The sequence below is a fragment of the Tuber melanosporum genome, assembly GCF_000151645.1.
Source record: "Tuber melanosporum whole genome shotgun sequence assembly, scaffold_91, strain Mel28".
Taxonomy (NCBI): Eukaryota; Fungi; Ascomycota; class Pezizomycetes; order Pezizales; family Tuberaceae; genus Tuber; species Tuber melanosporum.
This window is the reverse complement of record NW_003299141.1, coordinates 87,845-110,836: the sequence shown is the minus strand read 5'-3', so window position 1 is coordinate 110,836 and position 22,992 is coordinate 87,845. Positions and strand designations below refer to the sequence as shown.

Genomic DNA, 22,992 nt, shown 5'->3' with positions numbered 1-22,992 from the left:
CATTGTCTGCCACAGTAATGAAGTGAAAAAAAAACAAAAACAAATAAGAGAGGCATAATATTGAATTTTTTTTTGAATGATCTGCACGACCTTATGATACAATAAATAATAACCGTAAATGAGAATATGAGCTCAATATGAAAAGCACTCGTATATTGAGGGGGCACGCTTTTGCTAAGTCTCGATGGTAATTGCTATTAGAGCCTGTCTTAGTAGAAAACCCACTCTCGGATAAAGTTGTTATTAGCAGAAAAGTACATGGCAACCAGAGTGACCCGCAAAAAATATTTTGAGATAGCATTAGTTTTATAATAACACAAACTTTAAACTACTACTATACACTTAAAAAAATTCAATAATTTATTTGAATGCTGTACAATTTAGTTTAACACTTCCGCTACAATTCTATGAACTTAAACATTTTAAAACCAACTAAACTACATACTTTTCCTTGCCTTCTTATTTTTAGACCCAGGTGGACGGCCTCTTCTCTTTGGAATATTAGTTAAACTCTCACCTTCTATACTTGAAACAGCTGCTTTATCATTGTGCTTATCTCCTATGTCTTCTATGGTTCTGGTAGTTGGCTCTGAGTGGAATGTAGTTATATTACCTTATTGCTTGATTCTTCCAACTTTGACTAACTGAGCTTGTTGAATAATATCATGTGAGGGCTTGGTATATAGTCATGTAGATTGAATATGCTCTGGAGCATAAGAGCTGTACTTACTCCATATATCAAACCGCTTTTCAAGGTGCAAACCAATTGGCTCCAGCTCTCTTAGTGCCAAAGTACTCATTTGTTCCAATGTTATCCCTGACTTAGTAAGATCAAATCGCTTCCACTCATCTAGTGGAAGATTCTTTGCCATTATGGTATCTGGGAATTCCTTAAGAAAAAGGAAGTTATGGAAGCCTTAAATTCCTTTTAGTGGCTTGAAGAGTAAATTAAGTGATTCTTCCCAATCAAAGAATACCCCATGATCTGCTCCATCATCAAAGAGATTAACTGGTTTAATCATATCATTGGAGGTAGAACTTGCCACAGCTGCACTATAGTCCTATGGAGTCTAGATATTCTTTCTTGAAGCATTGTACTTAGCTGTTCCAAATTCACAATCTACTGAGTTTCTAGTGTGACCTTTAACTTGAAAGCAGAGTTCTACACTGTCTGTCTACTCCTGTTGGACTAACTAGCAGAGATACGCTGTCATTGTCTTGTTCTTATTTTGGCCTCTACAATTATCTGCCCAAAGATATATATGGAGCTTCATCTTACCTCCAGATATTAAATAATAGTGAAGGAGAGATACTACCTGATTTGGGCCTTTTGGTTGTTGTGCCTCAGTATATAGTAGATGGTGATGCTAATTATGTTTCTTATTCTCATCGACAATTCCAAATGAATACAACTTAAAAGGTGAAAAGAAGTACCATTGACCAGGCTGTTAAGGGAGCTTTGGTATCTCAACTACCTGCTAGAAGTCAAATGAATAGCAAGTTGTATCCTTTAGATAGCATATTGCTTGTAAGATAGTAGCCTCATAAAAGTCTCTACACCTTCAATATTCCTTATGATGCTGATCAAGTTCCTTTTGAGTTTATATTAGCTTCTCATTATATGCAATCTCACCTTGCATTCTGTTAGTTCCCTCAGGAGAGTGGAGCTTTCCTTTTAGAATTGTACAATGATCACAAATGTCTTTAGCAGAGGTTCGGATACACATCTTCTTGAATCTTTTACTTCTCTTCCAATATCAGTCAAAGCTGGCAAGCGATATAGACTGTCCTACTAAACTTGTTTTTTTCAGTTCAGCATGCAGAATACGTAAATAATAAAAGGAAGGAAGTAAATATTGATTATCCAGCTCTACTCTGGTAATTATAGTCCCATCCTGTTTATATTGCTTATAGGACCTAGTAGCTACCGGCTCACCATAATTATTTTCAAGCTGCGAAAGGAATGATTCCATACAATCCTTGGCTTCCTTAGTGAAGCCTCTATTCGAGGGCTGTGTGGTATGCTTATGGATTGAAGTGCATATTGACTTACCTAACTTCAAGTAGCCTAATAATCCACGTACTTGATACTTGCCTAAAATCTAGTACCAGCAAAAAAAAGAACAGTACACTTGACCAACACAGAGGATTACATACTTATTTCAGCACATACGCTTACTTAAATCTATTTCACCATCTTCCATCTCTAGACAGGATCTCTTATTGTATTTCCTAGTTCCATGCAGCTTTACAAATGTCATAGTACTAGCCATAAGACAACTTGCTAGCAGCTTATACTGCTTTGTTTCCATAGTACAATTAGCATTCATTCAAGTGAACCATTGCATATAAGAGGCATGTTTATGACATTCTCTCTTGCAGGAACAAGCCTCATTAATCTTAGAAAGGTGAACTCTATACTTACCTAGTTGCTCTAAGTACATCTGTTTAATATACTCTTTAATCCTCTTTTGATTGGATTTACAACTTTCATCTCCTAAATCATTATATTAGTTAGTAATAAATAATGCAACTAGGATTAAAGACTTTGTTTTCTGTATAAAATCGCTTTTTATAATTGGATAGTATACATATCATGTATGCTTTCCATCTCTTCATACTCAGATTTATACTCAATCTCTGTCTCATTTTCCCATGCATATTCTTCATTTACAATTGAATTATAGCTGGAGGCTGACTCATTTGATGATATCAATAGCTCTGACATTGTTGTAGCTGTCGTAAAGGGTTGTTGGATCTCTATCACCAAGCTATCATTCACTCAGGTAATTCTGTTACAGAAAGCAAGTAGTATTATGGTAATTTGACATGAATTATCATATCTACAAAAGTTAAATTAACTTTGAGTAAATGTTTAATTGATCATTAAGTTAATACTCATAGTAAAACAATATCTTTTATTACATTTTCACTGTAGTTTAACTAATACTACATCCATCATAACATATCACTCATATTATATAAGCACAATCTATAATTGTCACATGTAACAGTAGCATTAGAAATACAATTATTGAAAACATATGCAACCAACATGAAACAGAAATAGTGCAGCAAGGAATAAACTTTTTGTAATAATTCTTTGACCACAAGAATCCCAGAGAGCAAAACTTATTTTACATGGCAAAAAGTGAAAATCTCAAAATTTCAGTTTTTCCTGCATAAAATGTGCTACAGAGGTCATTAGGTGACAAATAATATTTTCTGAGCTACTGAACATATACTCTAGATGTCTAGCTAGTTGGCTAAGCTTAAATAAATTATTTGTGGTTGTGGCCCGAGAGTGGGTTTTCTACTGAGACAGGCTCAAATTTATATAAATAATATAATAAGCAGTGTCACCGCAATGGAGGAAGGTATCACAGATTAGTAAATATTCCGTCCATAATCCTACCTCGCCGGAAGAGATCAAAAGGCAAAACAGAGGAAAGAAACAAAAGTGCAGAAGTGCCCGACCAGGAAGAAACCCTTCCGAGAAAGAAAACACTCCCCCACTAACATGCGTTGATCCGATGCAATCGAACCTTCCAGCTATGATACCGTCCATGAGAGAGGAAAACAAGGCAGGGCAGATCGATGGATGAGCGAGTGGGGCGCCAGGGCCTCTTGCCTCAGGGTCTGTCTTTTCGCCGCTTCTTGAAGAGGAGTTGCGGGTTCTTGACGATCCAATATTCACGCCAAGTGGTCTTTGAATTCCAACGGTTGTATGGCGGGAGTCCGGCTAGATGGAAGCCACTATTCTAGTGCGCTAGTATAGTATAGTACGAGTAGTATCAAGTAAGCCGAGGGATTTCGGGCGAAGGAGCAGGCGGGAATATGGGCGAGCTGTGGGTTTTTGGTGCCTGTGTCGGTATTCAAACTTAGTCTAAGGATAGTACACAAAGAAAAAGAAAAAAGAAAAAAGAAAAAAACAATCTGGCTCAGTGCTTCCGGTTAGCCCAACAAGAGGGATTTCTGAAGAAATATCAATTAGTGTATTTGGTGGAGAGCTGTGTACAGTACAGTACAGTGCTGTACTGTAGACGGTAATTTGGAAAGCACTGTATCACAAGAGAGGACAAAACTTGTTGTAAACGTGGCAGCCTAAGCAGTCCATCATGCAAGGACAGTTGTATTCGGGAGGGAAAGGAGGTTGGCCACCATAGGCCGCAAGAATGCCATCGTTCAAAAGCTAAAGATATATGGTATTAGGGACAAATTCACCCTTCTGTACTATGATAATAGTACTCGCAGCCGAGTTGAAGCCGGAGACCTTTAGTGGTAATCCCCCATACAATACAAAAGTGTTAGGCTTCAGATCAAGCTTGTACAAACCCCACCTTCTCCAAAATGGTTCTCCGTTTACTCCCCAGCAGGAGGGTCAAAGTTTGAACACCCCCCCTCCCCCCAGATTTTCATCGTACATTCAGACCCTCCACTGAGCTGACCGGACCAGGGAGGAGGAGATCGACGATTATGGGGCCAGCCGATTCTCTCGAACCCATAAAACCCCGAGAGAACCATATCCAACCTCCAACCGTACGGATAAGCGGCACACTGTGATGAGGCGGCTTATAAAAAAGGTGTAACCACGCATCACCAAGGATGCGGGATTTGTTGGAAAGTGGGGGGGGGGGGGGTATTCAGACGAACTTTGCTCGCGGAATGTTAGGCTAGAAGTTGGGAGAAGGGCACGGAGGAGCACAGAGGTCTATTGTCGGCGCTATTGTTCCTGGGGTGTGACACTGTACTGTACCGTACAATGAAGGTAACAATATTATTGTATCATACAATACGAGAATTTACGGACGCGGTAGTACGGTACTGGTTGGTCATAACTGGTCACTCGGATTGGTCCAGCCTTCTGCGGGGTTTGTCCGGTTAAGAGGCTGGGTGTGGGGGCTGGAAGTGGTTGAAGCCATCATAGATTGTTGATTGTTCATTCATTCGTTCGTTCGTTCCTCCGCTTTCTTAGCCGAGTTGAGCAATGCTGATAGGGGCGTACCGTATTCTCTAGTTCTGTCAATGGGGTATTCTCTCGGGGTTCTGCTTCGCATTGAGCTTTGACCGTAGTACTAGTACTCAGTACTCGTAGTAGACTACTACCCGTATGCTACCCCGCTACTCCACAGACCGCTCTCGAAAGGGGATTTCCTAAAACCTGCTCGTGATCTACGATCGGTGTGATACTCAATGTGTGATTAGGTAGTGGGGGGGGAAGGAAAGGAAACCTAACCACGATAGCATCATACTTTACTCCCACAAAGAAATAGAGGCCGAGGTCGGCCTTCGGGATGGGTGAGGACCCGACGTGGACAAATACTCAAGATATAACGGCCAATATACACAAAGTCACCTTCCAGACCAAACCGGGTGGCTGGATAGGACTGGAAAGGCCGGCGGCCGTGTACTGTATTATACCACGGATATCATATATTCACTGGTCCGGTCCGGGCCAGATCCTACCATTCTTAATCTCCCTGGCATCCACCCTCTTACCGGTGTTATGCCTATGCTACGATACAACTTACATAACTCCCCACTCGCCACCCAACCCGTTGAGTTGAATCTCCCTTCCCATCACGTGTCACCAGAGCCCCGGCATCGAGTAGGTGATACCGCATGCTCCGGCTTCTCACTAACCCTGCTAGGATTGCGCAAGCAAGCAGCGCTGCATGACGGCTATGCTATGCTCCTCTCATCCCCTCCTCCCCTTCTTCAATGACCAATGTGCGGAACATCATACGACACATACCGTTTATGATATTTACATAGGTTGGGTATGTACTATATTGTAATGTAATAGCCGAAAGAGGCAGGGCGAAAAAAATAAAAATGCCAAGTACAAACAAGAAAAGAGATAAATGGGGCATCGAAAAAAGGGAATAAAAAAAGGGAGAAAACGGTCGTAATCTTTTTAATGTAATACATTGATGTCGTGATGGTACCGTATCGTGGCGGCATCATAGAGCTAACGGGCGAGGGTGGATGAGCAGGGCGGACGGAAGGGGAGGGTATGGTGCGGCATGATGTGCATTGAATTGAATTAACGATGCGATACCGTTTCTCCTCCTATTTATCATGTCCTTCCTCCTGCTCAGAGAATCTAGGTATCTGAAGAGGGAGATTATACACCGCGGAACTAGTCCCCAAGTTAGCAAACCTGCCTGCGAAACCAACAAGAAAGTGCCCACCATCCGAATAATCAAAAACCAAGAAGCTCCCAAAAACCTAAACGCCGACAACGCGGCCACGGTCCAAAGCACAATCGCAAGATAAATCTTGCTTCTCTCCTTCTCGCTCTTCTCGTCATCCAGACTAATCCTATCGAGACCGGCACTGTTCAAGATCGTCGCAGCGAGGGCAAAGTTCGAAAACATCCACACAAGCACGACGCAGGAACGCACACCAGCATAGTAATCCTTTTGGATCTGTGATTCATTTGGCTTTTCCGGCTCGGGCACAAACTTTTCGGCGAGGACTTTGATTTCAGCTTCGTACTGCTCGTCAAGATCTTTGTCGTCTGTTGGGACATTCATGTCGGCTTTTCCGTCAACTGTTTTTACCGCTCCGTTTTTGATGGGTGGGGGCACGTCAGGCCCTTTGGTACCCCAGGAGATATCGTGGGTGTTGCAGAAGGCATAGACGTTCAGGACATTGATGTAAGAAGGTGAGAGGAGGAGGTACTGGACAAACTAAGCCCTGGTTAATCGGACAATCCTAAGCTTTCGGTGACCGGATGAACTTACACTGGTGAACATATGCCATGGCTCAAAGAACATGAACGAAGCCACAAAGTAAAGCAAGTACGTTGACGACAGCGAAATCAACAAATCTCTAAATAACTGGTTCTGAAAGATACTGCTGGCCGAGAATTTACCCCCATTATCTGCTAATTCCTTCGTAACAGATTTGACGGAGATGAAGACGGCAGCAAACAATAGATACCTGCCGTGAGATTAGCAAGGCCCTTAGGCTACCCGGAATCAACCAGAGGAGACATACACCATGAGAACAGCCCAGAAGATGACAATAGTCATATAAAGCTTCTTAGTTCCTTGCGGAGTGTTTCCGAGTGACAGAACGAAACAGGTGAGGAGAGTCCCAAGATACAACCATTCAAACACAATACTGAGCACATTGCCGGGTGGAAAATTGAGAGCCGGGTCCGCCAAACTGACTGTTAAAATCCTAAAAACCAGAAAAAAGTTGCCGATAGCGAACCACGAGAATAACATAGATATTGTCTGGTAGAAGAACTCAACGTGGAACATCAATTTCCGCATCATCGAGTGGTCACTTCTCCAGATATCAAACATGTGCACTAGAGCATAAACGGCAGCGAAGAATGAACCATTGAGCCAACGCCTTCGCTGTAAAATCAACTCCGACATTTCGTCCGGCACGTCCGTCTCGGCACTTGACGATTTGACGTACTGCAAGACCCAGTTCGCCTTCCGCTTAGCCACAAGCTCAAAACAGAGAATACGGTCCTCAGCAAGATACATATTGGCAGTGAAGATACCAGCGTCACCACCATGCATCTTCTCTCCCTTAAAGTATTTCTCCAAAGGACCTTCATCCTGTGCGTCGTTCTGTAGCGCCGTATATCTATAGGCGGAGAAAGCACCGGGGAGCACACTGATAAACCCAAACACACTCTCCAATGGTTTGTCGAGAATATTGGACATCTTGTACTCGAAGTTTTGAGTCGCAACAAGTGGATTGAGCAAATATTTGCCTCCCGGTCCCAACATGGCCTTGATTTCACCACAAGCACCTGCGCACTGGGGATTGATGTCGAAGGCCTTCCATAGGTGATAGATACTCGACCCGCCAGGTTTAGTTCCCGCATCAATGAGAACACAAACATTCGGGTCAAGGACTTGGCCGAAAGCTTGGAAAAACCAACGATGCGAGTTGATCTTTTTCTGATTTCGTTCTTTTAAGCAAAAGAGCATTTGAACTGGCCCTTGCTTCCCGTTTGGAGTAAGCTTTACCAGATCTCCTTTAAGATCGATACCAACTTGAGTGGTGTACTACGAGTTGTATATTAGCCAAGAATATTAACCACCGGCAAATCGTTGTTGAGCAAACCTCGTAGATATGAGCCGTAACTTCCTTGTCGTTAACCTTCTGTTTAGCGATGCCCTCCTGGTAACATCCCATACCCGCCAGAACACTCCGCGTCCTAGGATTAATTTTACCACGGCCATCACTAACGACACAAACAACCACCTTTTTCCAAGCATCCGTACCCCACGTCTGCGAGCGATTCCTAGAACACAAGTAGTGGATGTTCTTAAAGACACCAGCCATTGTTCTAGCGAACAGGATTTCGTCCTCGTTGTACATAGTGACTACAATAAAGAGCTCCGTATGACGAGGTTTCTGGAAAAGCTGCTGTCGCAATGTGAATTTCTCCCGGACAAACTCGGAGGGGTCACAAGTAGCAGCCGAGTATCTTCACCGGACCCAACAATTAGTTTTTTTCTCTTCCCTCAAAAAAAAACATGAAAAAGGTAACCAAGAAAATCATAGGGGCAGACCTCATATGCGTAAATTCACGCTCAGCTTTCGACGGGAGCACACCAAGTAGTTTATTAGGTACCGGACAATCCAGGACCAAATTCCCTCTAAAAAGCTCCACCTTCTTAACCGTCTTCCATCTTCTCAAGCCCGGTCCCGGGGTTGGGGCAGACGAGACGGGCGATGGGATGTTTCGCGGAAAATAAGAAGCATCGCCAGGAGTTCTATGAGGGGAATCTGGCTCTAAAATAGGTCGTCGGTCATCATCATCGTGGTAATCGTCGTGATGGGTGGTGTATTGCGTCAGGGGATAGGTATGATCGGGCGGATGGGGTTCATAGGGGTCGACGGAGTAATTGTCACGGAGACCCTCCGGATAAAGACCTTGCGAATAATTTATAGATTGGCGATGGCCAGTTCGGGATGGAGGGCCAGGTGGGGCTGTGTTGTACGAATGTTCAAGGTTCGTGACGGAATACTGCGTTGCGTCTCCGACTTTAGCTTCGTTCCGGGGAGCGCGCGAGTGGGCAAAATTTTGCCTCTCATGTAGCGAACCCCCGCCGCCATCCTTCTCGATGGGATGGCGGGGGAGATGGGAGACAAGGGAGGGAGGGAGATAGGGGTAGGATAAGTAAATAAATAAATAAGCTCAACGGATAGAAACTCACACTTGGTTGATACGCCAAGGTATCGCCGGGCATCTGAGCAGAGCCAGCAGGATATCCACCAGTATTCTGTCGTTGAGGCCTATATGGAGCTTCCTCGAGCTGGTAACCAGCCAGTGCGTGAGCGGGCGAGGGCGTCCGATATCGAGGATCCATTACGGGTGATGTAGCAGCTACTGGTATGTGCGACTGTCGGTGTTGTTGTTGCGCGAGAGGTCCTGTCTCGTCGTCGTCGGAGTCGTGGTGGTGAATAGGACCGTCAAAGTCGAGGCGGCTGTAAGCGTCGTTATTATCCCGGCCCGCCATGGCTCTCGGTTTTGTATAAATTTTTTAATCTTATTTTTATCCAATTTCTAAGTTATTGGATGGCCGGTTCCGGACAAAGGCAAATTCAAAAGTGGATGGGCGTCGCAGCCGGGTACGGTATCATACAGTTAAAATTAAAGCTAGGAAAGGTGTAGGTGTGTATGATAGTACGGTACTGTACTCGTAATGGGTGCTTAGGCGCGACAGCGGCGCCCCCAGCGAACGAGACGGGGAAGGGTCAGGACACTATGGAACAGTTAGATAAAACTCTTGTATCTCCTCTCCCCCTCACCCCTCTTTCCCCCTCTGTAACGTGTACCCAAGCACAGCAATGAAATGGCATAACTGACAGGATGATACGGTAGATGATTGTACCTTGACTGTGTTGTGTTGTACTTGTAGAGCTGTAATATTTCCTTCTTTCTTTTCTTTTTTTCTCCCCCCCGTTTGAATCTCTAACAAAGCGTTGAAAAAGGGCAAAACTGTGCTTCTTTACCCGTAAACCTCCGCTTGGCACTCCCCAATCCAATCCTCACAAATAAGGCGAGAAAATGGAATGTTTTCTTCCTCCCTTCTTTCTCAAGACCCAGTAACGAGTCGTTTTTTCTATCCCCCTTTGAACGAATTTTCTATCCTGCATGAGACCAATGACGAGTTCAACACGAGGGGACGCGACGACTCCAGGGCAAAGATGGGCAGGCACTGCTGCGGAGAGGGGCAGACAGGGAGGGAGGAGACCAACCAACAATAGCAAGGCAGAAAAGAGAAAAGAAGCTCCGGCTTACCTTTGGAGGGGAATTATCACACTTTCCCTCTATGAATCCAAATGTTTATCCCCAACCAAGAAGTAGCACCGGTAGCACTAAAAAGAAATCGAACCTGAAAAGCTCTCCGGGAATGTGTAAACCACTCTACCCACACTGTACCATAAAAAGGATGACGTCTGTCAGCTCTCCGTCTGGAGCCCCGCTCTGATCGACTGATTGACTGACTGACTGACTGACTGACTGAATCACTGGTATCTGAAGATAGCCAAGGGCAAGCTGACAGTGATGATGAAGATAAAGATGAGTGAGAAAGACGGGAGAGGAGGGAGGAGGAAGAGGGAAAGAGAGGAAGAAGTGACAGCACCAACCTTCCAATAAAAAAAAGCTGCGCTTCCTCCAAAAGACTCTCATCGACTATAAAATATCACGCACCTTAAGAATCCCGCCTCCCTAGCTCCCCCCCCAGCAGCGCAAAATTCTTTGAAACCCTCGATTCAGCTGCCGTCTTGGCAACACCCTACATGTCAGCCTCTCTCCCCTTCAAGCCTCAAGGGATTTTTCGTGAGCTATCACAACGAAAATCTAGCCAAGTTGGTTATCGCCCTGTAACGCACTGTTCGTACCACGTGAGATTTTGGGGAGGGAAGAAATATAAGCCACTGTCTCAAAATAGACTTGGGGGCGTTTTCCTACAGGGACCGCGCGCCGGGTTCAAGTTGTGGTTCCGAACCTACAATATCTGACCGGCGGGTACAGTACTGTACGAGTACTCGAGTGCAAGGGTGCAGCAGGTTTGACAGAGGGAAGTGTCGACGAGACCGCGACAGCCTGCTGGGGCGGTGCTACTACTGTACAAGTACCGGTGTACTGCTACTGTATTCTGTAGATGAGGAGTTTCTGCACTCCTGGCCCACACAGCAGGGCGGGAGGGCTCCCATGGTAACCTCAATGCAGAGCTAGAAACTCTGATGGAAAAAGAAGTGCCATATCATAATTTATCTTATCCTAAGCAATCTTTGCAGCAGACCCGCTAGGCCAGCGCCTCTACAGTACCTATCTACAAGTACCGTACAGTACTTGTATCATAAAACTCCTCTCTTTCGCTAAAAGTACTCCCAGCCCAGCGCGGTACGGTACGGTACTCGTACTCTAGCCAAACAGACACTCTTCGACAAAAGAAAAAGGGGCGCAGAACCACCACGAGTACTCGTACCGGTACATACAAGTAACCTCGTGCAGGGAAGACATCCACCAGCGGAAGAACCCATAATCTCCACCAAGCCACCATGCTTACCCGAGTACGGTACTGTACTCGAGTACAGTACTTTGCCTACCAGCGCCCACCAGCCCAACCAGCCCAGCAGGAAAAAGCCATCCCCTAAAAAAGAAAGAAAAAGAAAGCACGAAGCTACGGGCAGAACGCTCGACAACTATTGTCCCCGCTCCGCCTTCCCAGGAGCCATTTATATAATCCCGAGTGCCTCTGGCCCTAAACCCCTTCTCCAATGGCAAGAAGCTCTTTCAAAATTATCCACCCTGGGCACAGCCTACTGTAACCCCTTACCGTGCCGGTACAAGTAGGGTAGGAGTACTCGCGCGGCCTGGTTGGAAGCTGGGACACTTTGTAATGCGAGGATTGCCATCTTGGGTGGCGCACATCGACCCCACCACATTTGTACTGTACGTACTCGTACTGTACGGGTAGGATATGATGCACTGCTTGCTTGCTGCACTTCAGCCCCGTAAAGAGCTGGTGTGATGCTTGCAGTGGATTGGGTTTTTTGGCGTTCTGTCTGCACGTGCGGCTGACGGGGGGGGGATACCGGTAACGATAATACAGTGCGTTATCATATCATGGTCCAACCCAATCATAAGGTGGTGTGTGGGGGCCGGTCATGAGTGTTCACTCGGACCTTGTCTGTCACCTTGGCTTCGATGGCTTGGGATGTCGTGTTGAGGTGCGGAAGCATCAGCATCACACCGATAATAATACAATATCCTCCGCACTGTGCATCTGCCGGTATCGTAATACGGTATCATACAATCAAACCATCCCCCTACCCTACCTTCCCAAACACCCGCACTGTATAGCCCTCCGTTCTGCACCTCACTACCGTACTAGCATCCCCTCGATCTACGCTCGAGCGCGTTGTGAATGTTGAAAGTCTGAGGGAGAAGATATTGATAGTCGCACAAGCAAAATCCTGTTGTGATGGAAAATGCTACAGGAGTAAATATGATCACAGCATATCAGATGATCAGATCGCGGCCTTTGATGAGATCAGATATCACTCCTTGGCGCGACTGCTCAGTACATATACCAGTATGATGATGATGATGGTACGGTACTCCGACACCCGACTCCGCCACAGCCACAACCGACAACAGCAATGAATTATGGTTCATACCAGTACTCGTGCTAACCTGCCGCCAATTGAAAGACAAACCGGGACACTCGACGCAAGTCTACTATGTTCTGTCGGGGGGAAACGAAAGGGATTTCTGTGGATTTCTGGACCGGGTTGCTCCTGTTGCTATGGTCATTGAGTGGAAGGGGTTTAGAGTTGTATCATACGATGCTATGGTCTGGTCTGGCACAATGCAGTAGTCTGGTTGTGCATGGGCAGCGGAGGAGCACAGCACGGGTGCATATTTTACGAACTTATTATAGAGGGATTTTGATGCATCATGTAGTACGATGGGTCTGGAATAAACTTGGCATACAGAGAACCTTAAATGTTATCCAATGATTAAATGAAAGAATATTATCATGTTCCTCCTGCGATGTGATTCCCCGCTATTTCCCTACCGACCGCTAGAGCCCTGGTAACAGCATTGATCTGAAAAGCTTAACTATACTCCGCAAGATCCATCATTAAATCGCACCTCTCAGTCGCCCACGGATCCCTCACAACACGAATTTCCGAAAGGTTCATCCGGAGAGTATTCTTGCCATCTCCATATCGGGGGAAGCAGGCACCCTTCTCGCAACCGGGCTCCCCACGAGTGACATAGTCAGTGATGTACTCCTGATGGATGATAGCGGTTGTCTCATTCGCAATCATAGCATCGGGACCAGTGTAAAAGGTATAGGCAACATCCTGACCGTGATATGCTGGTGGAAGATTGAAAACGTATCTGTAGGACTTGTGAAACGATTTTGCTAACCATACTTGATTGCAGTTGAAGATTATATCACCCCAAAAGGCGGTGACTCGCGCCCATTCAGGAATTCCGGGGCCTTTGTACGGGTATAGAGCGAGTGCCCTTTTTTTTAGATTTTCTGGAGCTAGAGGATAGATAGTGTTGAGGGTTCTGTTGAAGGCGCCTTCTGTTATGTTGTCTGGGGTAGGGAAAAATAATCCGCTCTAAGAAAAATGTTAGTTCTACTGCAGTGCAGGCAGCGGGGAGGCCAGCATACCTCAAAGCCAACGCCACTCGAAATCAGGCTCCTGAGCTCATGGTGGTACTTCCCTTGGGCCAGGAGTCTGATAGGAATATCCGGGACAAGATCCTTATCAACTGCTGGGCCAAAACTTCCTATTTCCCCCGTTTCAAGTTTCTTGATGGTGTCACGATTTGCCTTCAAAAGTACCTCGGTGGGTGCGCCACGAAGACACTCCAGGGTGGCGCAGTTTGCGTTCTTCTTGAACTCGTCGTATTGAGCATTCCGGTCCGGGTAGTTCGTTCTTTTGGGGTCGAATCCGGCTGATTGGATGATTGCCTATTTTGGGTGATAGTGATGTTAGGTAAATCTCACTGATTACGCCTCGAAATGTAAGAGGGATATATATACCTGCTGAAATGGAAGCTTATTGCCTTTTCCTCCGTAACCCGTAATAGCGTGCATGATAATTCCACCCCCCGCGCTCTCGCCCATTGCAGTAACCTTATCCTTGTTACCCCCAAATTTGGAGATGTACTTTTTGACCCATTCCATCGCAGCCAGGACGTCATGGAGACCGATATTCGCATCGATGTCTGCCGCTTTCGGCGGAGACAACCATCCAAAGGCTCCAATCCTAAGTTATATCATGAATTAGCACTCGGAATGGGTGGTTTTTGATGCACCCGGGCGGGAGCAACGACTGACCTGTAATTCATGGATACATATATTATCGGTTTATCGGCAGATTGAATCAAACGGGCCGGGTCTCCCCACATCTCTTTAGAACCGATAGCGTAACCTCCACCATAGACCCAGGTGAGGACTGGCACATCATCACCTGGGTTGACAGACGCTGGGACATAGACATCCAGGTACTGGCCACCCTCCTGTTAACTAAAAGAAGAAGGAAAGGCTCTTTACCCATAAGGGCAGTGAACTTACTAGACAGTCTTCAACGCCGAAATCCGCTCCAAATCGATCGGGCAGGAAGGATAGGAAGGATAGAGGGTTCTGGTGACAGACACTCTTTAAAAGTGGGATGTCTCCATTTTGTATTCCAGTCTGAGGAAGCGGCGGTTGAGGTTTACGGAATCTAAGATTACCGAGAGGTGGCGCCGCATATCTTATATTACGAAAGTGGTAGAAATCATAAGTTTTGTTATAAGAGGTGGCTTGTTGCTTGACGTATCCAAGGTCAACAATTGGTAGGGAGGACGTCGCACAGCTCCCACCCCCGATGAGGAGGAGTAAAGGGAGAAATATTTCTCTCAACCCAATTTGAACCATGTTGTCATGGAATGTGTTTGTGTCGAAGAAAATGATTTTGTTGCGAAGGTCCCGAGCCTTATCCTTATAAGACTTCTATCTTGGAGGGCGGGCTAATATCGTAGATACTGGAATAATCGGATCTCACTTTAAGACGTCTAGAATTTCCGCCTTTGGAGAGAGAGACATAGCGAGAAAACTGCCTTTCGGCCCTCAGCCGAGATAAATAACAAGATACGACCTTGCTTGCTTGGAGAGGCAACTAGTATCCGAGTAGGATGTCCAATTATTCTAGTTTTTTATGCTATCCTGGCGGGGTCTGATCAACATTACGATATGATATCTCGTATTCAAAGCTCAGCCATAACTTAGAGGGTATGGGCTTGGCGCCGAGGCAGATCTCGTTCGTTCCCGAACTGCATGTGTGGTATGATACCTGGTATCATACAGTGCCTCTTACGTTGGACTAATACGAGTACAAGTGGGCGATCGGATAGGTAGGACAGGAAAGACGGTTATTGAGAACATACCAAGATATATCATATATCAGGATCAAGTGAGGTGCTAGGCAACAGGATTTACTCGAGGCCTTGCAAAAAGAGTCTGGATAAGGCAAACACATAGCTCTGGACCAACAAGATCAATGGGACTTGACACTGGATGTGAAATTGTAAAAGTCCTTGGTTGTATAAAAACTTCCCTATTGAGTAAAAGGAATAAAAAACAGCAATATAGAGAAACGCCAAGGTAAGCAATTATATATAATATTATAGTATCGTAGTAACGTCCTCCTAACTATGAGTTGCTAGGTGGGCTATCACCGGTAGGTAAAGAAATAAAGGGATTACCTATCTGGCTATCAGGAGACCTAAAGAGAAAGCAACAGGGGTTATACAATTGTGAAACTTTTTTTTATCATATGGCGATGGGATCGGAGAAGAGTTGTTATCGCGGCCGAAGTTTTTACAGTTGATTTTGTTAACAAACCTGAAATCTACATCAAACGGGATCTCCACCGATTTCTAGCGGAGCCAGCGCCGCGAACAACACTTTTTAGGTAGGGTGCTCCTCTCCGCGGTCTCGGGATGCACCCGAATTCCTGGTGGCTTCCGCTTGGCCGAGAGTGATATTTGCGATGGGGGTTTGGGTTTTTTTTTTTTTTTTTTTATATCCCCAGGCGCTGATAACCACTTTCTCATGAATCTGCAAGCAAACCATACTCCGCGGACGGTTCGGCCCACAGGAAAGATGGTTACCGGATGCATCTTATCCCCAACTACTCGTAATTCGGCCGGGCTCCTCGCCGGTTGCTTGTCCGAGCGCATAATTGGTGCCCTACATTCCTCCCCTCTCGGCCCGTCTTGGTAGCCAATGCCGTGAATGGCACAGCATTAGAGGCATTAAGCCCCGGGTTGAAAAGGTGTTTTCCGGCCCCGGGTTTCGAACTGATCTGTCAGTTTTGTGTGCGAAAATGCGTGACACAAAAACAAAAGTCCTTCAACTCGAAAAACTTGCTTCGACGTTTCTCATTCTTGGGCTGAGTGTTTCTATCAGTAACGGCCTCACTCCGCACTGGTGGTGCCAAACTCCACTCCACTTATTAATCGCTCATATCCACATGATACAGCCCCGCAGCGCCCCTCGGAGTAAGGAGCATAGGATAAAATACGCCCAGAAGTGCTAACTTCTGGGCCTATCAGACATCTCGATCGTGTGCTGCAGGCTGGGAAAGGTGCGGTGGTCGATTCGCATGATATCAACGAGTTTCAACCCTCAACCAAGTTGCCATTTGCCCTATAGGTGTTCGACAGCACATTAAGTAAAAATTGCATTTTTCTTATATTCAGTTATCTTTTACAGATATAGATGCTGGAAGTACGCCATCAAGGGAATAATAGGTATTGAGAAAGCTTGATGATTTGCTCAGGGTGGTTACATTGTGCCTAGACGACCCTCCATAGAGCCAAAATCACAAAGAAACACTCCCAGACAACAACGGGGTTTTTTTTCTATATAACTATACCCAAGACCAGTTCTTCCCAATTCTGTCGACTCCATCCTCCTCCCATTGAGTAAATACTGGTTGAGAACAATAAGGTGTGAATTCTTTAGCAGGGGAACATGCCTATAAATATATACCAAGGCACTGATTTTTGTATTATATCTATTGTGTGTTGACGAAATTAACTGCGATTCAACAATTGGTGGCAACCCACCCCTCTTCATCATTCCGCACTCTCAATAGTACCTAAAAAAATTGCTCTAAGTCAACTAAGAAGAAACCATTCTGCTCAAAAATTTTTTTTCAATAAACTATGTCTCCTATTCTTCGCAGTCATGCTAAAAAACCTATTCCCTCCACACATCTCTCTAAGTTTACCAGGGGGAGGATTCTCAGGTTATACGAGCCTCAGATGAGATATCAGCAAATTTCCCACTACTTTAATATCTTCTACACTACTGTCAGAGACACAATTGTAAAGGGACATCAAGAGGGCAAGGAGAATAAGGGTAGAGAAAGATATCCTAAAACTACCAAGTTACAGGATGATACTATGGTGGAGGAAGCTCTTAAAAATCGCCATACTACCTATTCTGACATTGTTGAGCAAGTTGCTCCCAATGTTTCTAGTAGGACAGTAAGGAGAAGACTTGAAAAAAAGCATCTTAAAAAGTGGATGGTACAAGAGAGAGTTCATTTGGATGAGGATCTAGCTCAAGAGAGGTTGGAATGGGCATTAGCTCATAGGCATTGGACAAAGGAGATGTGGAGAAGGAAGGCAATGTGGGAGGATGAGGTAGCTGTAGAAAGGGAAGGAGGAAAGAGGAGAAAATGGGTTTTCAGATATCCATATGAGAAATGGAATAAGGATTGTGTTGAACCTAAGGCTAGGAGAAAGGAGAGAGGGATTGGCCAGATGATGACTGGTTGTTTTTATAGTCAAACTCATGGTCTTTTTTTGCCTGTTTTTCCTGATCCTTCTTCTGCTAGGTGTGGAGTTACTGGGAAGTCAATTATTGATGTTTATGATCATTATGACTTTCTAGTGATATGGGAGAATATTAGAGAAAAGGCTGGAGAAGAAGAGGTATTTTTTATCATTGACAATACTAAGACTCACTTGCCTTTTAGGAGATGGCTCAGAGGGCAGGGAATTACACTGATGGAAATTCCTGCCTATTTACCAGATCTTAATCCAATTGAAAATATTTAGTCTCTGGTGAAAGGTAAGCTTCACAAGCACTACCCTGAGCTATATCTTATGAAGGGTGATGTCAATATGGTCAAGAAGGCAATAGTAGAGGCCATCACTCATTGTTGGGAACTTCTTAACCCAAAGGTTTTTGATACTTTAGCTGGATCAATGGTGGATAGAATAGAGACAATTATTAAGGCTGATAGATGGTATACCAAATATTAATTTCTACTATGTATTTACATCTTTTAATTTTTTTTTTTTGGTTTTCATGATAGTGGATTGGTGGGTGAGTGTGGTTGTCATCGCTGAAGATTTTCCTCTGTTGAATCGCAGTTAATTTTGTCCACGCACAATATTGCTAGGCAAACCTGTGGAACAAAAGGATCAGCTTTAGGTGTCCGGCACTATATCCCGAGAAGTGTCTTCATTAACCTCATTAAAGCTTTATCGATATAATCGAGACTAGGTAGCATACCAGCAATTATTCGGTCCTTGTATCATGCGAAATGCGAGCGAGCAGGGGATAATGGCCACGGAGCTCCCTGGTGGCTCAACTTATATACTATAGCATGGGCAGTATCTCAGTAATAACTTGGGCTTAATTCTTTAGAATTTTATTGAGCGGAGCGGAGCTCCAATAATAATGCTGGTACTGTACTCATCCTAGTTCCCTTTCACTCCAGGGCCAAGTTGAGCATAGCGAAACTCATAAACTCTAGGGGCCACTAAGCTAGAGCAAACAGGATCCTAAGAAACCTCTCGTCTGGTATCGGGACAACATCTTATAACTCTGTGATAATAGCTACCCCTACCGACTGAGCACAAGAACGCGTAGCTTAACTGGCGATAGGATATAACGACCCGCGCAAAACCATTCTCACCAATGCTCGTCCCCAACACTCATCCTAGGAAACACAGCGAGCGTAAACCCCGTTGTATCTCAACAAAGCAAAAGCAATGCAGCCTCTAAGAATCGAACCTAGCTTCCATACAAATCGGAAAGGACAACAGCATAGGTGCTAGAGGTTTAGCAATTTGTCTGTGTCCCTCGTTGACCAAGGCATCCGCTGGCAGTGTGGGAAATCTCAGTGCATGGCTACCGTCTAGCACTCGACAGCTGTCCATCTGTTAACATTCTATACCGGTTGTAGTAAACTTAGTTGTCATATTTGCCGAGTCGGCTCAATTGCCTAGCAACGGAGGAGAGTCGATTGGCGCGTGTTAGAAGCGTTGATAGGCTTGGGGAATTGGGATCGGAAGTGTGCGAACTTGGAGCTATATACTGTGGACAGTCGAGTGTCGCACTGAGGGGGAGGGGGCAAATGTGGTCATCGATGATAATTGCGGGAGAGTAATAGACTCGTATCTACCGTACAAGCTCGACTATTGAAGAGCCATAGAAGAAGCAAACATCGTCTGCATTTACAAGTGAGAGAGGTTTAGACAAAGAGCCAAAACAGGTTTACTACTTGCCTCTTCCATCTTGAGATGATCGCTGACTTGCCGGGGGAATCGAATGACTTGGTCTGCTTATCCAGCCAAGCAAGAGTATGACGGGGATAGCCACGTTCACAACTGTTTTTAAACCCTAGATAGAACTTTGGAAATTGCGTTGTAGGCCTAAATTAAGGTCTGCTACGCTAGGTCGATCGATATAAGTTAGTACTAGGGAATTATCTCTCGTTGATTGCTCGTTGAGTTTTTGATTAGGATTATCTCTGTACTCGAATACGGTCTTGCTTCTCGACGCCTGGCGGTGGAACCGTTCACTGGTAACTGTTCTCCTGAATCTCACACCTGTTATCATTTGGCTAACTTATGGTTCCGTCGATGATTGGGCGGTCGATGGCCAGAGCTAAATAATCCCTACTCCGAAAACGTTCTCAAGAATACGTCGCACCTTCCCAGATTTATGTCCGGCATTCCACATTCCAGCAGCTACTCCTAATTCACTGAAAGGTTACGGTATATAGCACAGTCTCGGTGTGATACCGGTATGGTATAGTAGTTTAAGTGTGCGTACCGTACAGTACTACACCGTGGCTGCAAAAGCGCACCTTCACAAGTCGATTTCGATTCATCAGTTAGTAAGTCTGGATAATCAATCCCATTGTACATCCTAAGGGTGTCACAATGAGTGAGTTCTTTGTACTGATAGACTACTGGGGAAAAGGATTATAAAGATGGCCCTCCATCCTTGCCCAGACCTGGCAAGGTGTAGTGGTTAACTATTTCGGAAAAGGTATCCTGTTCCATCAGTAGAGAATCACTGGTGGGTTTTGTGGGTGCTAAATTGTCATATGCGGTACCCGTAATGAGTTGATAGAGAATTCCTCAAGTTGATGGAGGGAACTTTAAATTACAACTCATGAAGCATATCCTTGCTTGGTAACTTAAAGTAACTTTCCTGCCCCCCCCAATCCCTTAGCGGCCTGGCTGGCGCTGTCTTTCAGTAGTTTTTTGAACTGGTGGTTTTCAGGGTATCGAGCATTATAGATGCTAATCCTTCGACACTGCTAGCAGGCAACCTTCGTGGCCCTGTCAGAGACCCTCCGAGGCTTGATAGCTGATAGTCCGCTTTTCAGTGGTTGTGCGCCCAAGCCCCAAGTTATTCGTAGGCTTCTGCGTATCCATAGATGTGCTGGTACTTTGTATGCCTTGCTTAGCCTACCGGCAGTTCCTGTAGCGAAATTCCTGCACTGTACTGTACCAGGGTCACCATAACACCAAGGTGGTATATACTCGTAACTGAACCACATTTTTTTTTTTAGCACGGTTGCTATCGCATACCGCCAAAACCTAGCAGTTTTTCCTTAGATCTTATTGCCTTGGAATAGTAAGTTAGTCGTATTCACAAACGTCAAACGCCGTTCAATAGCGAGTACTCCATGTCAGCAATGACGTATTAATACAGTAAATCCACTATCTCCGATCGCACGGGGTCCGGCAAGAAGTTATTGAACAGTTATTTGAGGTTAACCAGCCAAACACATCCTCGTCTGTTCCGGTTAATGGACTCCTACCCTTGTACCCTAATCGAGACAAAACACCCCAAGAAGGAATTGTGGTTTCCAGGCACGGTGTAGCTTGGGTGTGCTGAGTCTGCCTTGTCTCATTAACTGGTGTTCGTTATTTTCTAAACTCACACTGCCGGCCCTGTTGTGGTTTAGTGCGCCGATTTACGTTGCGCAATTCGACAGTACGAGTAGATTTACTGGATTAATACGGTAGTGATATTATATTTGCCGTCCCAATAAGTCTCCGAAAACCCCGGCGTTTCCTAGGCCTAAACCGTGCCAAGATTTCCGGAGACTTTGGAAAACGAGAGAAAGGTGGAATCCGTTGCCGTGGTTACCACCCTTATCAACCCCGCTGTCCACCCATGTTCATCCACTCAGATTGTGCAGCTGCCCCTCCTGCTCCTCCAGAAACAAACAACCACCCCTATCGATCATTTCCATATTCTTTGCCTCCAAACCCCGTGAACACTCTTTAACCTGTTCGTCCATCGAGGCTACCATTTGTCATGTCTAGCAGCAGAGTTGCAGTTGAGGATCTTGACGCTGGCATGCATGCTGATGAGGATGCTATTAATGTTCTGTTTGTCTGCCTTGGGAATATCTGTCGTAAGTAGCCCCCTGATATCGGCCCTAGTTTGCCCCCTAGGGCAGTGGCTTGACATATATCGCTCCTTGGTGGTTAGAATTGCTGCCCTCACTGTTTCTAACTGTGGCACTTAGGCTCCCCAATGGCCGAAGGAGCCTTCCGTAGGACCGTTCAACAACTAGGCTTCAAAAACAAGTTCCGTAAAATAGACAGCTGCGGAACGGCTTCTTATCATTCCGGAGAGCGCCCGGATCCTCGTAAGAACCTGAGCCTTCTCTTCGAGCAATAGGGGAAATTCAACCATACTGATAATTATAGGCACCGTTCAACTTCTTGCTAAGCATGGAATTCATACGAGCCATCTAGCTCGTCAGCTTGCTACCTCGGATTTCAATGATTTCGATTACATACTCCCTATGGATGTATAGTTCCCCTCCCCACCAACCCTATTAATGAGATTAGAGGAGAGGAATTGCTTACTGTTCCTTCTCTTTCCTCGCATAAGGATGCAAACCTGCGTGATATAACCTCTGTCCAACCCGATGGTTCCAAGGCAAAAGGTAAATACACTCCTCACAGAACCGAGCTCAACTCAACGTCTCTAATACTGACGCTCTGGATTCTGTGTCCCCAGTCATGCTCTTTGGAAACTTCGGAGATAATAAAAGCGAGCAAGTTCAAGACCCCTATTATGGCGGTCAAGCTGGTTTTGACAGAAACTATGCCCAGATTATCAGATTTACGAAGGGCTTCCTCCGTGAGGTTTTCGGGGCAGAGATCGATGAGTAGATTCTTTATTATAGATATCACCTTGTCACTCCCTTGTTTTGATGCTTTGGGGGGTGTTTTCGTGGTTTTATACCAAAAGCTCTTTACCCTTTCCTTTTTACATGAGATAGAATGATTCCATACGCCGAACTGAGGCCATTCCAAGCCGAATTTTTTTCAACTCCCTTGTCAGTAAATCATGAGTCCTGAAGGGCAGGACGGCAATAGTCTGCCCGACATCTTTCATGACATTGGTATTCGCTTTTGACATGTTGATGCTCTCGTGGAACCGTCCCCAACTCCTATCATTAATACCGTTCAACATGACGCACGGAGAGTCTTGCTTAAGTATCACCGCAGATATCAAGGCTTACAACACAGCATGGTGTTATCGTTTACACGGGGTTTTGTGAGCTCATCTGCAAAGCAGATGTGAATCCATACATTTCAACCGCCAATTATCACGGCCGCGGTAGTTAGAGATGATTACCTGTGAG

General features: G+C 45.2%; 5 protein-coding genes; 2 read left to right on the top strand and 3 right to left on the bottom strand.

Moving 5' to 3' along the window:
- Positions 1-5,448: 5,448 nt before the first annotated feature.
- Positions 5,449-8,355, bottom strand: GSTUM_00011849001 (uncharacterized protein; the record flags this gene model as incomplete). XM_002842183.2 has 5 exons in its annotated part: positions 5,449-6,142; positions 6,195-6,695; positions 6,750-6,948; positions 7,006-8,039; positions 8,098-8,355. The coding sequence occupies 5 exons, from the start codon at positions 8,353-8,355 to the stop codon at positions 6,128-6,130; spliced, it is 2,007 nt and encodes a 668-aa protein (XP_002842229.1). The 3' UTR covers positions 5,449-6,127.
- Positions 8,356-8,360: 5 nt separating this feature from the next.
- GSTUM_00011848001 (uncharacterized protein) lies at positions 8,361-9,940 on the bottom strand (the record flags this gene model as incomplete). XM_002842182.2 has 5 exons in its annotated part: positions 9,851-9,940; positions 9,198-9,746; positions 8,550-9,007; positions 8,435-8,464; positions 8,361-8,391 (listed from the first exon to the last, which is right to left on the bottom strand). Exons 2-5 carry the CDS (start codon positions 9,498-9,500, stop codon positions 8,361-8,363), a joined length of 822 nt encoding a protein of 273 aa, XP_002842228.1. The 5' UTR covers positions 9,501-9,746; positions 9,851-9,940.
- Positions 9,941-12,646: 2,706 nt separating this feature from the next.
- Positions 12,647-13,051, top strand: GSTUM_00011847001 (uncharacterized protein). XM_002842181.2 has 1 exon: positions 12,647-13,051. The coding sequence occupies exon 1, from the start codon at positions 12,739-12,741 to the stop codon at positions 13,015-13,017; it is 279 nt and encodes a 92-aa protein (XP_002842227.1). The 5' UTR covers positions 12,647-12,738; the 3' UTR covers positions 13,018-13,051.
- Positions 13,052-13,116: 65 nt separating this feature from the next.
- On the bottom strand, positions 13,117-15,003 carry GSTUM_00011846001 (uncharacterized protein; the record flags this gene model as incomplete). XM_002842180.2 has 5 exons in its annotated part: positions 14,598-15,003; positions 14,361-14,530; positions 14,064-14,289; positions 13,689-13,991; positions 13,117-13,635 (listed from the first exon to the last, which is right to left on the bottom strand). The coding sequence occupies exons 1-5, from the start codon at positions 14,940-14,942 to the stop codon at positions 13,117-13,119; spliced, it is 1,563 nt and encodes a 520-aa protein (XP_002842226.1). The 5' UTR covers positions 14,943-15,003.
- A 6,535-nt stretch (positions 15,004-21,538) lies between these two features.
- Positions 21,539-22,632, top strand: GSTUM_00011845001 (uncharacterized protein). XM_002842179.2 has 5 exons: positions 21,539-21,747; positions 21,862-21,984; positions 22,046-22,149; positions 22,233-22,287; positions 22,362-22,632. The coding sequence occupies exons 1-5, from the start codon at positions 21,648-21,650 to the stop codon at positions 22,514-22,516; spliced, it is 537 nt and encodes a 178-aa protein (XP_002842225.1). The 5' UTR covers positions 21,539-21,647; the 3' UTR covers positions 22,517-22,632.
- Positions 22,633-22,992: the final 360 nt, after the last annotated feature.